This window comes from Oncorhynchus nerka, linkage group LG16, assembly GCF_034236695.1.
Source record: "Oncorhynchus nerka isolate Pitt River linkage group LG16, Oner_Uvic_2.0, whole genome shotgun sequence".
Taxonomy (NCBI): Eukaryota; Metazoa; Chordata; class Actinopteri; order Salmoniformes; family Salmonidae; genus Oncorhynchus; species Oncorhynchus nerka.
The window spans coordinates 45,528,588-45,544,694 of record NC_088411.1 but is presented as its reverse complement, the minus strand read 5'-3'; the positions used below and the strand labels follow the sequence as shown (position 1 = coordinate 45,544,694).

The following is a 16,107-nucleotide window of genomic DNA, read 5'->3' as shown; positions in this document are numbered from 1 at the left end:
GAACTACAGAGGACCGTGTTCTACTAACTGAACTACAGAGGGCCATGTTCTACTAACTGAACTACAGAGGACCGTGTTCTACTAACTACAGAGGACCATGTTCTACTAACTGAACTACAGAGGACCATGTTCTAGTAACTGAACTACAGAGGACCATGTTCTACTAAATGAACTACAGAGGACCATGTTCTACTAACTGAACTACAGAGGACCATGTTCTACAGAGGACCATGTTCTACTAACTGAACTACAGAGGACCATGTTCTACTAACTGAACTACAGAGGACCATGTTCTAGTAACTGAACTACAGAGGACCATGTTCTACTAACTGAACTACAGAGGACCATGTTCTACTAACTGAACTACAGAGGACCATGTTCTAGTAACTGAACTACAGAGGACCATGTTCTACTAACTACAGAGGACCATGTTCTACTAACTGAACTACAGAGGACCATGTTCTAGTAACTGATCTACAGAGGACCATGTTCTACTAACTACAGAGGACCATGTTCTACTAACTGAACTACAGAGGACAATGTTCTACTAACTGAACTACAGAGGACCATGTTCTACTAACTGAACTACAGAGGACCATGTTCTACTAACTACAGAGGACCATGTTCTACTAACTGAACTACAGAGGACCGTGTTCTACTAACTGAACTACAGAGGGCCATGTTCTACTAACTGAACTACAGAGGACCATGTTCTACTAACTGAACTACAGAGGACCATGTTCTACTAACTACAGAGGACCATGTTCTACTAACTGAACTACAGAGGACCGTGTTCTACTAACTGAACTACAGAGGGCCATGTTCTACTAACTGAACTACAGAGGACCATGTTCTACTAACTGAACTACAGAGGACCGTGTTCTACTAACTGAACTACAGATAACCATGTTCTAGTAACTGAACTACAGAGGACAATGTTCTATTAACTACAGAGGACCATGTTCTACTAACTGAACTACAGAGGACCGTGTTCTACTAACTACAGAGGACCATGTTCTACTAACTGAACTACAGAGGACCGTGTTCTACTAACTGAACTACAGAGGACCATGTTCTAGTAACTGAACTACAGAGGACCATGTTCTACTAACTGAACTACAGAGGACCATGTTCTACTAACTGAACTACAGAGGACCATGTTCTAGTAACTGAACTACAGAGGACCATGTTCTACTAACTGAACTACAGAGGACCATGTTCTACTAACTGAACTACAGAGGACCATGTTCTAGTAACTGAACTACAGAGGACCATGTTCTACTAACTACAGAGGACCATGTTCTACTAACTGAACTACAGAGGACCATGTTCTAGTAACTGAACTACAGAGGACCATGTTCTACTAACTACAGAGGACCATGTTCTACTAACTGAACTACAGAGGACCGTGTTCTACTAACTGAACTACAGAGGGCCATGTTCTACTAACTGAACTACAGAGGACCGTGTTCTACTAACTACAGAGGACCATGTTCTACTAACTGAACTACAGAGGACCATGTTCTACTAACTGAACTACAGAGAACCATGTTCTACTAACTGAACTACAGAGGACCATGTTCTACTAACTACAGAGGACCATGTTCTACTAACTGAACTACAGAGGACCGTGTTCTACTAACTGAACTACAGAGGGCCATGTTCTACTAACTGAACTACAGAGGACCATGTTCTACTAACTGAACTACAGAGGACCGTGTTCTACTAACTGAACTACAGAGGACCATGTTCTACTAACTGAACTACAGAGGACCATGTTCTACTAACTACAGAGGACCATGTTCTACTAACTGAACTACAGAGGACTGTGTTCTACTAACTGAACTACAGAGGACCATGTTCTACTAACTGAACTACAGAGGGCCATGTTCTACTAACTGAACTACAGAGGACCATGTTCTACTAACTGAACTATAGAGGACCGTGTTCTACTAACTGAACTACAGAGGACCATGTTCTACTAACTGAACTACAGAGGGCCATGTTCTACTAACTGAACTACAGAGGACCATGTTCTACTAACTGAACTACAGAGGACCGTGTTCTACTAACTGAACTACAGAGGACAGTGTTCTACTAACTGAACTACAGAGGACCATGTTCTACTAACTGAACTACAGAGGACCATGTTCTACTAACTACAGAGGACCATGTTCTACTAACTGAACTACAGAGGACCATGTTCTACTAACTGAACTACAGAGGACCGTGTTCTACTAACTGAACTACAGAGGACCATGTTCTACTAACTACAGAGGACCATGTTCTACTAACTACAGAGGACCATGTTCTACTAACTGAACTACAGAGGACCGTGTTCTACTAACTGAACTACAGAGGGCCATGTTCTACTAACTGAACTACAGAGAACCATGTTCTACTAACTGAACTACAGAGGACCATGTTCTACTAACTACAGAGGACCATGTTCTACTAACTGAACTACAGAGGACCGTGTTCTACTAACTGAACTACAGAGGGCCATGTTCTACTAACTGAACTACAGAGGACCATGTTCTACTAACTGAACTACAGAGGACCGTGTTCTACTAACTGAACTACAGAGGACCATGTTCTACTAACTGAACTACAGAGGACCATGTTCTACTAACTACAGAGGACCATGTTCTACTAACTGAACTACAGAGGACTGTGTTCTACTAACTGAACTACAGAGGACCATGTTCTACTAACTGAACTACAGAGGGCCATGTTCTACTAACTGAACTACAGAGGACCATGTTCTACTAACTGAAGTACAGAGGACCGTGTTCTACTAACTGAACTACAGAGGACCATGTTCTACTAACTGAACTACAGAGGGCCATGTTCTACTAACTGAACTACAGAGGACCATGTTCTACTAACTGAACTACAGAGGACCGTGTTCTACTAACTGAACTACAGAGGACAGTGTTCTACTAACTGAACTACAGAGGACCATGTTCTACTAACTGAACTACAGAGGACCATGTTCTACTAACTACAGAGGACCATGTTCTACTAACTGAACTACAGAGGACCATGTTCTACTAACTGAACTACAGAGGACCGTGTTCTACTAACTGAACTACAGAGGACCATGTTCTACTAACTACAGAGGACCATGTTCTACTAACTACAGAGGACCATGTTCTACTAACTGAACTACAGAGGACCGTGTTCTACTAACTGAACTACAGAGGGCCATGTTCTACTAACTGAACTACAGAGAACCATGTTCTACTAACTGAACTACAGAGGACCATGTTCTACTAACTACAGAGGACCATGTTCTACTAACTGAACTACAGAGGACCGTGTTCTACTAACTGAACTACAGAGGGCCATGTTCTACTAACTGAACTACAGAGGACCATGTTCTACTAACTGAACTACAGAGGACCGTGTTCTACTAACTGAACTACAGAGGACCATGTTCTACTAACTGAACTACAGAGGACCATGTTCTACTAACTGAACTACAGAGGACTGTGTTCTACTAACTGAACTACAGAGGACCATGTTCTACTAACTGAACTACAGAGGGCCATGTTCTACTAACTGAACTACAGAGGACCATGTTCTACTAACTGAACTACAGAGGACCGTGTTCTACTAACTGAACTACAGAGGACCATGTTCTACTAACTGAACTACAGAGGGCCATGTTCTACTAACTGAACTACAGAGGACCATGTTCTACTAACTGAACTACAGAGGACCGTGTTCTACTAACTGAACTACAGAGGACAGTGTTCTACTAACTGAACTACAGAGGACCATGTTCTACTAACTGAACTACAGAGGACCATGTTCTACTAACTACAGAGGACCATGTTCTACTAACTGAACTACAGAGGACCGTATTCTACTAACTGAACTACAGAGGACCATGTTCTACTAACTGAACTACAGAGGACCATGTTCTACTAACTGAACTACAGAGGACCGTTTTCTACTAACTGAACTACAGAGGACCATGTTCTACTAACTGAACTACAGAGGACCATGTTCTACTAACTACAGAGGACCATGTTCTACTAACTACAGAGGACCATGTTCTACTAACTGAACTACAGAGGACCGTGTTCTACTAACTGAACTACAGAGGACCATGTTCTACTAACTGAACTACAGAGGGCCATGTTCTACTAACTGAACTACAGTGGACCATGTTCTACTAACTGAACTACAGAGGGCCGTGTTCTACTAACTGAACTACAGAGGGCCGTGTTCTACTAACTGAACTACAGAGGACCATGTTCTAGTAACTGAACTACAGAGGACAATGTTCTATTAACTACAGAGGACCATGTTCTACTAACTGAACTACAGAGGACCATGTTCTACTAACTACAGAGGACCACGTTCTACTAACTGAACTACAGAGGACCATGTTCTACTAACTGAACTACAGAGAACCATGTTCTAGTAACTGAACTACAGAGGACAATGTTCTATTAACTACAGAGGACCATGTTCTACTAACTGAACTACAGAGGACCATGTTCTACTAACTACAGAGGACCACGTTCTACTAACTGAACTACAGAGGACCATGTTCTACTAACTGAACTACAGAGGACCGTGTTCTACTAACTGAACTACAGAGGACCATGTTCTACTAACTGAACTACAGAGGACCATGTTCTACTAACTACAGAGGACCATGTTCTACTAACTACAGAGGACCATGTTCTACTAACTGAACTACAGAGGACCGTGTTCTACTAACTGAACTACAGAGGGCCATGTTCTACTAACTGAACTACAGAGAACCATGTTCTAGTAACTGAACTACAGAGGACAATGTTCTATTAACTACAGAGGACCATGTTCTACTAACTGAACTACAGAGGACCATGTTCTACTAACTACAGAGGACCATGTTCTACTAACTACAGAGGACCATGTTCTACTAACTGAACTACAGAGGACCGTGTTCTACTAACTGAACTACAGAGGGCCATGTTCTACTAACTGAACTACAGAGGACCATGTTCTACTAACTGAACTACAGAGGACCGTGTTCTACTAACTGAACTACAGAGGACCATGTTCTACTAACTGAACTACAGAGGACCATGTTCTACTAACTACAGAGGACCATGTTCTACTAACTGAACTACAGAGGACCGTGTTCTACTAACTGAACTACAGAGGACCATGTTCTACTAACTGAACTACAGAGGGCCATGTTCTACTAACTGAACTACAGAGGACCATGTTCTACTAACTGAACTACAGAGGACCGTGTTCTACTAACTGAACTACAGAGGACCATGTTCTACTAACTGAACTACAGAGGACCATGTTCTACTAACTACAGAGGACCATGTTCTACTAACTACAGAGGACCATGTTCTACTAACTGAACTACAGAGGACCATGTTCTACTAACTGAACTACAGAGGACCGTGTTCTACTAACTGAACTACAGAGGACCGTGTTCTACTAACTGAACTACAGAGGACCATGTTCTACTAACTGAACTACAGAGGACCGTGTTCTACTAACTGAACTACAGAGGACCGTGTTCTACTAACTGAACTACAGAGGACCATGTTCTACTAACTGAACTACAGAGGGCCATGTTCTACTAACTGAACTACAGAGGACCATGTTCTACTAACTGAACTACAGAGGACCGTGTTCTACTAACTGAACTACAGAGGACCATGTTCTACTAACTGAACTACAGAGGACCATGTTCTACTAACTGAACTACAGAGGACCATGTTCTACTAACTACAGAGGACCATGTTCTACTAACTACAGAGGACCATGTTCTACTAACTGAACTACAGAGGACCATGTTCTACTAACTGAACTACAGAGGACCGTGTTCTACTAACTGAACTACAGAGGACCGTGTTCTACTAACTGAACTACAGAGGACCATGTTCTACTAACTGAACTACAGAGGACCGTGTTCTACTAACTGAACTACAGAGGACCGTGTTCTACTAACTGAACTACAGAGGACCATGTTCTACTAACTGAACTACAGAGGACCATGTTCTACTAACTACAGAGGACCATGTTCTACTAACTGAACTACAGAGGACCGTGTTCTACTAACTGAACTACAGAGGACCATGTTCTACTAACTGAACTACAGAGGGCCATGTTCTACTAACTGAACTACAGAGGACCATGTTCTACTAACTGAACTACAGAGGACCGTGTTCTACTAACTGAACTACAGAGGACCATGTTCTACTAACTGAACTACAGAGGACCATGTTCTACTAACTACAGAGGACCATGTTCTACTAACTACAGAGGACCATGTTCTACTAACTGAACTACAGAGGACCATGTTCTACTAACTGAACTACAGAGGACCGTGTTCTACTAACTGAACTACAGAGGACCGTGTTCTACTAACTGAACTACAGAGGACCATGTTCTACTAACTGAACTACAGAGGACCGTGTTCTACTAACTGAACTACAGAGGACCATGTTCTACTAACTGAACTACAGAGGACCGTGTTCTACTAACTGAACTACAGAGGACCATGTTCTACTAACTGAACTACAGAGGACCATGTTCTACTAACTACAGAGGACCATGTTCTACTAACTGAACTACAGAGGACCGTGTTCTACTAACTGAACTACAGAGGGCCATGTTCTACTAACTGAACTACAGAGAACCATGTTCTAGTAACTGAACTACAGATGACAATGTTCTATTAACTACAGAGGACCATGTTCTACTAACTGAACTACAGAGGACCATGTTCTACTAACTACAGAGGACCATGTTCTACTAACTGAACTACAGAGGACCATGTTCTACTAACTGAACTACAGAGGACCGTGTTCTACTAACTGAACTACAGAGGACCATGTTCTACTAACTGAACTACAGAGGACCATGTTCTACTAACTACAGAGGACCATGTTCTACTAACTACAGAGGACCATGTTCTACTAACTGAACTACAGAGGACCGTGTTCTACTAACTGAACTACAGAGGGCCATGTTCTACTAACTGAACTACAGAGAACCATGTTCTAGTAACTGAACTACAGAGGACAATGTTCTATTAACTACAGAGGACCATGTTCTACTAACTGAACTACAGAGGACTGTGTTCTACTAACTGAACTACAGAGGACCATGTTCTACTAACTGAACTACAGAGGACCATGTTCTACTAACTACAGAGGACCATGTTCTACTAACTGAACTACAGAGGACCATGTTCTACTAACTGAACTACAGAGGACCGTGTTCTACTAACTGAACTACAGAGGACCATGTTCTACTAACTACAGAGGACCATGTTCTACTAACTACAGAGGACCATGTTCTACTAACTATACTACAGAGGACCGTGTTCTACTAACTGAACTACAGAGGGCCATGTTCTACTAACTGAACTACAGAGAACCATGTTCTACTAACTGAACTACAGAGGACCATGTTCTACTAACTACAGAGGACCATGTTCTACTAACTGAACTACAGAGGACCGTGTTCTACTAACTGAACTACAGAGGGCCATGTTCTACTAACTGAACTACAGAGGACCATGTTCTACTAACTGAACTACAGAGGACCGTGTTCTACTAACTGAACTACAGAGGACCATGTTCTACTAACTGAACTACAGAGGACCATGTTCTACTAACTACAGAGGACCATGTTCTACTAACTGAACTACAGAGGACTGTGTTCTACTAACTGAACTACAGAGGACCATGTTCTACTAACTGAACTACAGAGGGCCATGTTCTACTAACTGAACTACAGAGGACCATGTTCTACTAACTGAACTACAGAGGACCGTGTTCTACTAACTGAACTACAGAGGACCATGTTCTACTAACTGAACTACAGAGGGCCATGTTCTAGTAACTGAACTACAGAGGACAATGTTCTATTAACTACAGAGGACCATGTTCTACTAACTGAACTACAGAGGACCATGTTCTACTAACTACAGAGGACCACGTTCTACTAACTGAACTACAGAGGACCATGTTCTACTAACTGAACTACAGAGGACCGTGTTCTACTAACTGAACTACAGAGGACCATGTTCTACTAACTGAACTACAGAGGACCATGTTCTACTAACTACAGAGGACCATGTTCTACTAACTACAGAGGACCATGTTCTACTAACTGAACTACAGAGGACCGTGTTCTACTAACTGAACTACAGAGGGCCATGTTCTACTAACTGAACTACAGAGAACCATGTTCTAGTAACTGAACTACAGAGGACAATGTTCTATTAACTACAGAGGACCATGTTCTACTAACTGAACTACAGAGGACCATGTTCTACTAACTACAGAGGACCATGTTCTACTAACTACAGAGGACCATGTTCTACTAACTGAACTACAGAGGACCGTGTTCTACTAACTGAACTACAGAGGGCCATGTTCTACTAACTGAACTACAGAGGACCATGTTCTACTAACTGAACTACAGAGGACCGTGTTCTACTAACTGAACTACAGAGGACCATGTTCTACTAACTGAACTACAGAGGACCATGTTCTACTAACTACAGAGGACCATGTTCTACTAACTGAACTACAGAGGACCGTGTTCTACTAACTGAACTACAGAGGACCATGTTCTACTAACTGAACTACAGAGGGCCATGTTCTACTAACTGAACTACAGAGGACCATGTTCTACTAACTGAACTACAGAGGACCGTGTTCTACTAACTGAACTACAGAGGACCATGTTCTACTAACTGAACTACAGAGGACCATGTTCTACTAACTACAGAGGACCATGTTCTACTAACTGAACTACAGAGGACCATGTTCTACTAACTGAACTACAGAGGACCGTGTTCTACTAACTGAACTACAGAGGACCGTGTTCTACTAACTGAACTACAGAGGACCATGTTCTACTAACTGAACTACAGAGGACCGTGTTCTACTAACTGAACTACAGAGGACCGTGTTCTACTAACTGAACTACAGAGGACCATGTTCTACTAACTGAACTACAGAGGACCATGTTCTACTAACTACAGAGGACCATGTTCTACTAACTGAACTACAGAGGACCGTGTTCTACTAACTGAACTACAGAGGACCATGTTCTACTAACTGAACTACAGAGGGCCATGTTCTACTAACTGAACTACAGAGGACCATGTTCTACTAACTGAACTACAGAGGACCGTGTTCTACTAACTGAACTACAGAGGACCATGTTCTACTAACTGAACTACAGAGGACCATGTTCTACTAACTGAACTACAGAGGACCATGTTCTACTAACTACAGAGGACCATGTTCTACTAACTACAGAGGACCATGTTCTACTAACTGAACTACAGAGGACCATGTTCTACTAACTGAACTACAGAGGACCGTGTTCTACTAACTGAACTACAGAGGACCGTGTTCTACTAACTGAACTACAGAGGACCATGTTCTACTAACTGAACTACAGAGGACCGTGTTCTACTAACTGAACTACAGAGGACCGTGTTCTACTAACTGAACTACAGAGGACCATGTTCTACTAACTGAACTACAGAGGACCATGTTCTACTAACTACAGAGGACCATGTTCTACTAACTGAACTACAGAGGACCGTGTTCTACTAACTGAACTACAGAGGACCATGTTCTACTAACTGAACTACAGAGGGCCATGTTCTACTAACTGAACTACAGAGGACCATGTTCTACTAACTGAACTACAGAGGACCGTGTTCTACTAACTGAACTACAGAGGACCATGTTCTACTAACTGAACTACAGAGGACCATGTTCTACTAACTACAGAGGACCATGTTCTACTAACTACAGAGGACCATGTTCTACTAACTGAACTACAGAGGACCATGTTCTACTAACTGAACTACAGAGGACCGTGTTCTACTAACTGAACTACAGAGGACCGTGTTCTACTAACTGAACTACAGAGGACCATGTTCTACTAACTGAACTACAGAGGACCGTGTTCTACTAACTGAACTACAGAGGACCATGTTCTACTAACTGAACTACAGAGGACCGTGTTCTACTAACTGAACTACAGAGGACCATGTTCTACTAACTGAACTACAGAGGACCATGTTCTACTAACTACAGAGGACCATGTTCTACTAACTGAACTACAGAGGACCGTGTTCTACTAACTGAACTACAGAGGGCCATGTTCTACTAACTGAACTACAGAGAACCATGTTCTAGTAACTGAACTACAGATGACAATGTTCTATTAACTACAGAGGACCATGTTCTACTAACTGAACTACAGAGGACCATGTTCTACTAACTACAGAGGACCATGTTCTACTAACTGAACTACAGAGGACCATGTTCTACTAACTGAACTACAGAGGACCGTGTTCTACTAACTGAACTACAGAGGACCATGTTCTACTAACTGAACTACAGAGGACCATGTTCTACTAACTACAGAGGACCATGTTCTACTAACTACAGAGGACCATGTTCTACTAACTGAACTACAGAGGACCGTGTTCTACTAACTGAACTACAGAGGGCCATGTTCTACTAACTGAACTACAGAGAACCATGTTCTAGTAACTGAACTACAGAGGACAATGTTCTATTAACTACAGAGGACCATGTTCTACTAACTGAACTACAGAGGACTGTGTTCTACTAACTGAACTACAGAGGACCATGTTCTACTAACTGAACTACAGAGGACCATGTTCTACTAACTACAGAGGACCATGTTCTACTAACTGAACTACAGAGGACCATGTTCTACTAACTGAACTACAGAGGACCGTGTTCTACTAACTGAACTACAGAGGACCATGTTCTACTAACTACAGAGGACCATGTTCTACTAACTACAGAGGACCATGTTCTACTAACTATACTACAGAGGACCGTGTTCTACTAACTGAACTACAGAGGGCCATGTTCTACTAACTGAACTACAGAGAACCATGTTCTACTAACTGAACTACAGAGGACCATGTTCTACTAACTACAGAGGACCATGTTCTACTAACTGAACTACAGAGGACCGTGTTCTACTAACTGAACTACAGAGGGCCATGTTCTACTAACTGAACTACAGAGGACCATGTTCTACTAACTGAACTACAGAGGACCGTGTTCTACTAACTGAACTACAGAGGACCATGTTCTACTAACTGAACTACAGAGGACCATGTTCTACTAACTACAGAGGACCATGTTCTACTAACTGAACTACAGAGGACTGTGTTCTACTAACTGAACTACAGAGGACCATGTTCTACTAACTGAACTACAGAGGGCCATGTTCTACTAACTGAACTACAGAGGACCATGTTCTACTAACTGAACTACAGAGGACCGTGTTCTACTAACTGAACTACAGAGGACCATGTTCTACTAACTGAACTACAGAGGGCCATGTTCTACTAACTGAACTACAGAGGACCATGTTCTACTAACTGAACTACAGAGGACCGTGTTCTACTAACTGAACTACAGAGGACAGTGTTCTACTAACTGAACTACAGAGGACCATGTTCTACTAACTGAACTACAGAGGACCATGTTCTACTAACTACAGAGGACCATGTTCTACTAACTGAACTACAGAGGACTGTGTTCTACTAACTGAACTACAGAGGACCATGTTCTACTAACTGAACTACAGAGGACCATGTTCTACTAACTGAACTACAGAGGACCGTTTTCTACTAACTGAACTACAGAGGACCATGTTCTACTAACTGAACTACAGAGGACCATGTTCTACTAACTACAGAGGACCATGTTCTACTAACTACAGAGGACCATGTTCTACTAACTGAACTACAGAGGACCGTGTTCTACTAACTGAACTACAGAGGACCATGTTCTACTAACTGAACTACAGAGGGCCATGTTCTACTAACTGAACTACAGTGGACCATGTTCTACTAACTGAACTACAGAGGGCCGTGTTCTACTAACTGAACTACAGAGGGCCGTGTTCTACTAACTGAACTACAGAGGACCATGTTCTACTAACTACAGAGGACCATGTTCTACTAACTACAGAGGACCATGTTCTACTAACTGAACTACAGAGGACCGTGTTCTACTAACTGAACTACAGAGGGCCATGTTCTACTAACTGAACTACAGAGAACCATGTTCTAGTAACTGAACTACAGAGGACAATGTTCTATTAACTACAGAGGACCATGTTCTACTAACTGAACTACAGAGGACCATGTTCTACTAACTACAGAGGACCACGTTCTACTAACTGAACTACAGAGGACCATGTTCTACTAACTGAACTACAGAGGACCGTGTTCTACTAACTGAACTACAGAGGACCATGTTCTACTAACTGAACTACAGAGGACCATGTTCTACTAACTACAGAGGACCATGTTCTACTAACTACAGAGGACCATGTTCTACTAACTGAACTACAGAGGACCGTGTTCTACTAACTGAACTACAGAGGGCCATGTTCTACTAACTGAACTACAGAGAACCATGTTCTAGTAACTGAACTACAGAGGACAATGTTCTATTAACTACAGAGGACCATGTTCTACTAACTGAACTACAGAGGACCATGTTCTACTAACTACAGAGGACCATGTTCTACTAACTACAGAGGACCATGTTCTACTAACTGAACTACAGAGGACCGTGTTCTACTAACTGAACTACAGAGGGCCATGTTCTACTAACTGAACTACAGAGGACCATGTTCTACTAACTGAACTACAGAGGACCGTGTTCTACTAACTGAACTACAGAGGACCATGTTCTACTAACTGAACTACAGAGGACCATGTTCTACTAACTACAGAGGACCATGTTCTACTAACTGAACTACAGAGGACCGTGTTCTACTAACTGAACTACAGAGGACCATGTTCTACTAACTGAACTACAGAGGGCCATGTTCTACTAACTGAACTACAGAGGACCATGTTCTACTAACTGAACTACAGAGGACCGTGTTCTACTAACTGAACTACAGAGGACCATGTTCTACTAACTGAACTACAGAGGACCATTTTCTACTAACTACAGAGGACCATGTTCTACTAACTACAGAGGACCATGTTCTACTAACTGAACTACAGAGGACCATGTTCTACTAACTGAACTACAGAGGACCGTGTTCTACTAACTGAACTACAGAGGACCGTGTTCTACTAACTGAACTACAGAGGACCATGTTCTACTAACTGAACTACAGAGGACCGTGTTCTACTAACTGAACTACAGAGGACCGTGTTCTACTAACTGAACTACAGAGGACCATGTTCTACTAACTGAACTACAGAGGACCGTGTTCTACTAACTGAACTACAGAGGACCGTGTTCTACTAACTGAACTACAGAGGACCATGTTCTACTAACTGAACTACAGAGGACCATGTTCTACTAACTACAGAGGACCATGTTCTACTAACTGAACTACAGAGGACCGTGTTCTACTAACTGAACTACAGAGGGCCATGTTCTACTAACTGAACTACAGAGAACCATGTTCTAGTAACTGAACTACAGATGACAATGTTCTATTAACTACAGAGGACCATGTTCTACTAACTGAACTACAGAGGACCATGTTCTACTAACTACAGAGGACCATGTTCTACTAACTGAACTACAGAGGACCATGTTCTACTAACTGAACTACAGAGGACCGTGTTCTACTAACTGAACTACAGAGGACCATGTTCTACTAACTGAACTACAGAGGACCATGTTCTACTAACTACAGAGGACCATGTTCTACTAACTACAGAGGACCATGTTCTACTAACTGAACTACAGAGGACCGTGTTCTACTAACTGAACTACAGAGGGCCATGTTCTACTAACTGAACTACAGAGAACCATGTTCTAGTAACTGAACTACAGAGGACAATGTTCTATTAACTACAGAGGACCATGTTCTACTAACTGAACTACAGAGGACCATGTTCTACTAACTACAGAGGACCATGTTCTCACACAGCCTCACACAGGAAGCGGCGCAGGTCCTAATCCAGGCACTTGTCATCTCCCGTCTGGATTACTGCAACTCGCTGTTTGCTGGGCTCCCTGCCTGTGCCATTAAACCCCTACAACTCATCCAGAACGCCGCAGCCCGTCTGGTGTTCAACCTTCCCAAGTTCTCTCACGTCACCCCGCTCCTCCGCTCTCTCCACTGGCTTCCAGTTGAAGCTCGCATCCGCTACAAGACCATGGTGCTTGCCTACGGAGCTGTGAGGGGAACGGCACCTCAGTACCTCCAGGCTCTGATCAGGCCCTACACCCAAACAAGGGCACTGCGTTCATCCACCTCTGGCCTGCTCGCCTCCCTACCACTGAGGAAGTACAGTTCCCGCTCAGCCCAGTCAAAACTGTTCGCTGCTCTGGCCCCCCAATGGTGGAACAAACTCCCTCACGACGCCAGGACAGCGGAGTCAATCACCACCTTCCGGAGACACCTGAAACCCCACCTCTTTAAGGAGTACCTAGGATAGGATAAAGTAATCCTTCTCACCCCCCTTAAAAGATTTAGATGCACTATTGTAAAGTGGCTGTTCCACTGGATGTCATAAGGTGAATGCACCAATTTGTAAGTCGCTCTGGATAAGAGCGTCTGCTAAATGACTTAAATGTAAATGTAAATGTAATGTTCTACTAACTGAACTACAGAGGACCATGTTCTACTAACTGAAGTACAGAGAACCATGTTCTACTAACTGAACTACAGAGGACCATGTTCTACTAACTGAACTACAGAGAACCACAGGTGTAAGTGTCTTATTATTGATATGTGTTTCTGATTGGCTGTCCATCCCAGGTAAGGGAGGAGCTGAGTCGTAAGGCGGAGCGTCGTACCACCTGGGTGCTGTGGGGGGGCGTGGCCTACATGGCAACACAGTTTGGGATCCTGGCGCGTCTCACCTGGTGGGAGTACTCCTGGGACATCATGGAGCCTGTCACCTACTTCATTACCTACGCTACCGCCATGGCTATGTACTCCTACTACGTACTCACACGCCAGGTAACATACACACACACTGTAACACACACACACACTGTAACACACATACCGCCATGGCTATGTACACCAGGTAAGAGGCCAGGTAAGAGGCCAGGTAAGAGACCAGGTAAGAGGCTAGGTAAAGAGGCTAGGTAAGAGGCCAGGTAAGAGGTCAGGTAAGAGGCCAGGTAAGAGGCTAGGTAAGAGGCCAGGCAAGGTAAGAGGCCAGGTAAGAGGCCAGGTAAGAGGCTAGGTAAGAGGCTAGCTAAGAGGCCAGGTAAGATACTAGGCAAGAGACCAGGCAAGAGGCCAGGTAAGAGGCTAGGTAAGAGGCCAGGCAAGAGGCTAGGTAAGAGGCCAGGTAAGAGGCCAGACCAGGTATGAGGCTAGGTAAGAGGCCAGACCAGGTATGAGGCTAGGTAAGAGGCCAGACCAGTTATGAGGCTAGGTAAGAGGCCAGACCAGGTATGAGGCTAGGTAAGAGACCAGGTAGGAGGCCAGACCAGGTATGAGGCTAGGTAAGAGGCTGGTCCGGTCAGGTAAGAGGTCATGGACTAGTGTCTGTCATTTGTAGTTTTGTATAGTGGTTCTCTAAGGTTTGTATGTAGGAGGGTTGAGTAAGTATTCTAGTTTATCTAACAGCCTGTTCTCGCCTCCCCTCCGTCCTGTAGGAGTACATCTACCCAGACGCCAGGGACAGACAGTACCTGCTGTTCTTCCACAAGGGGGTGAAGAGACAACGCTTTGACATCCACAAGTACAACCTGCTGAAGGACTCTATCTCTGAGGTAGGCACTAACCCATCCACAAGTACAACCTGCTGAGGGACTCTATCTCTGAGGTAGACACTAACCCATCCACAAGTACAACCTGCTGAGGTAGGCACTAACCCATCCACAAGTACAACCTGCTGAGGGACTCTATCTCTGAGGTAGGCACTAACCCATCCACAAATACAACCTGCTGAAGGACTCTATCTCTGAGGTAGACACTAACCCATCCACAAGTACAACCTGCTGAGGTAGACACTAACCCATCCACAAGTACAACCTGCTGAAGGACTCTATCTTTGAGGTAGGCACTAACCCTTCCACAAATACAACCTGCTGAAGGACTCTATCTCTGAGGTAG

At 43.4% G+C, this 16,107-nt stretch overlaps 1 protein-coding gene across 1 annotated transcript in view; it reads left to right on the top strand.

The window, feature by feature from the left end:
* LOC115122979 (calcium uniporter protein, mitochondrial-like) overlaps positions 1–16,107 on the top strand; it is a 201,625-nt gene that overhangs the window by 153,105 nt on the left and 32,413 nt on the right. The window contains exons 7-8 of the mRNA XM_065002700.1: positions 14,794–14,997; positions 15,648–15,764. Of these exons, the coding sequence (XP_064858772.1) occupies positions 14,794–14,997; positions 15,648–15,764 (321 nt within the window). The remainder of the gene's footprint in view (positions 1–14,793; positions 14,998–15,647; positions 15,765–16,107) is intronic.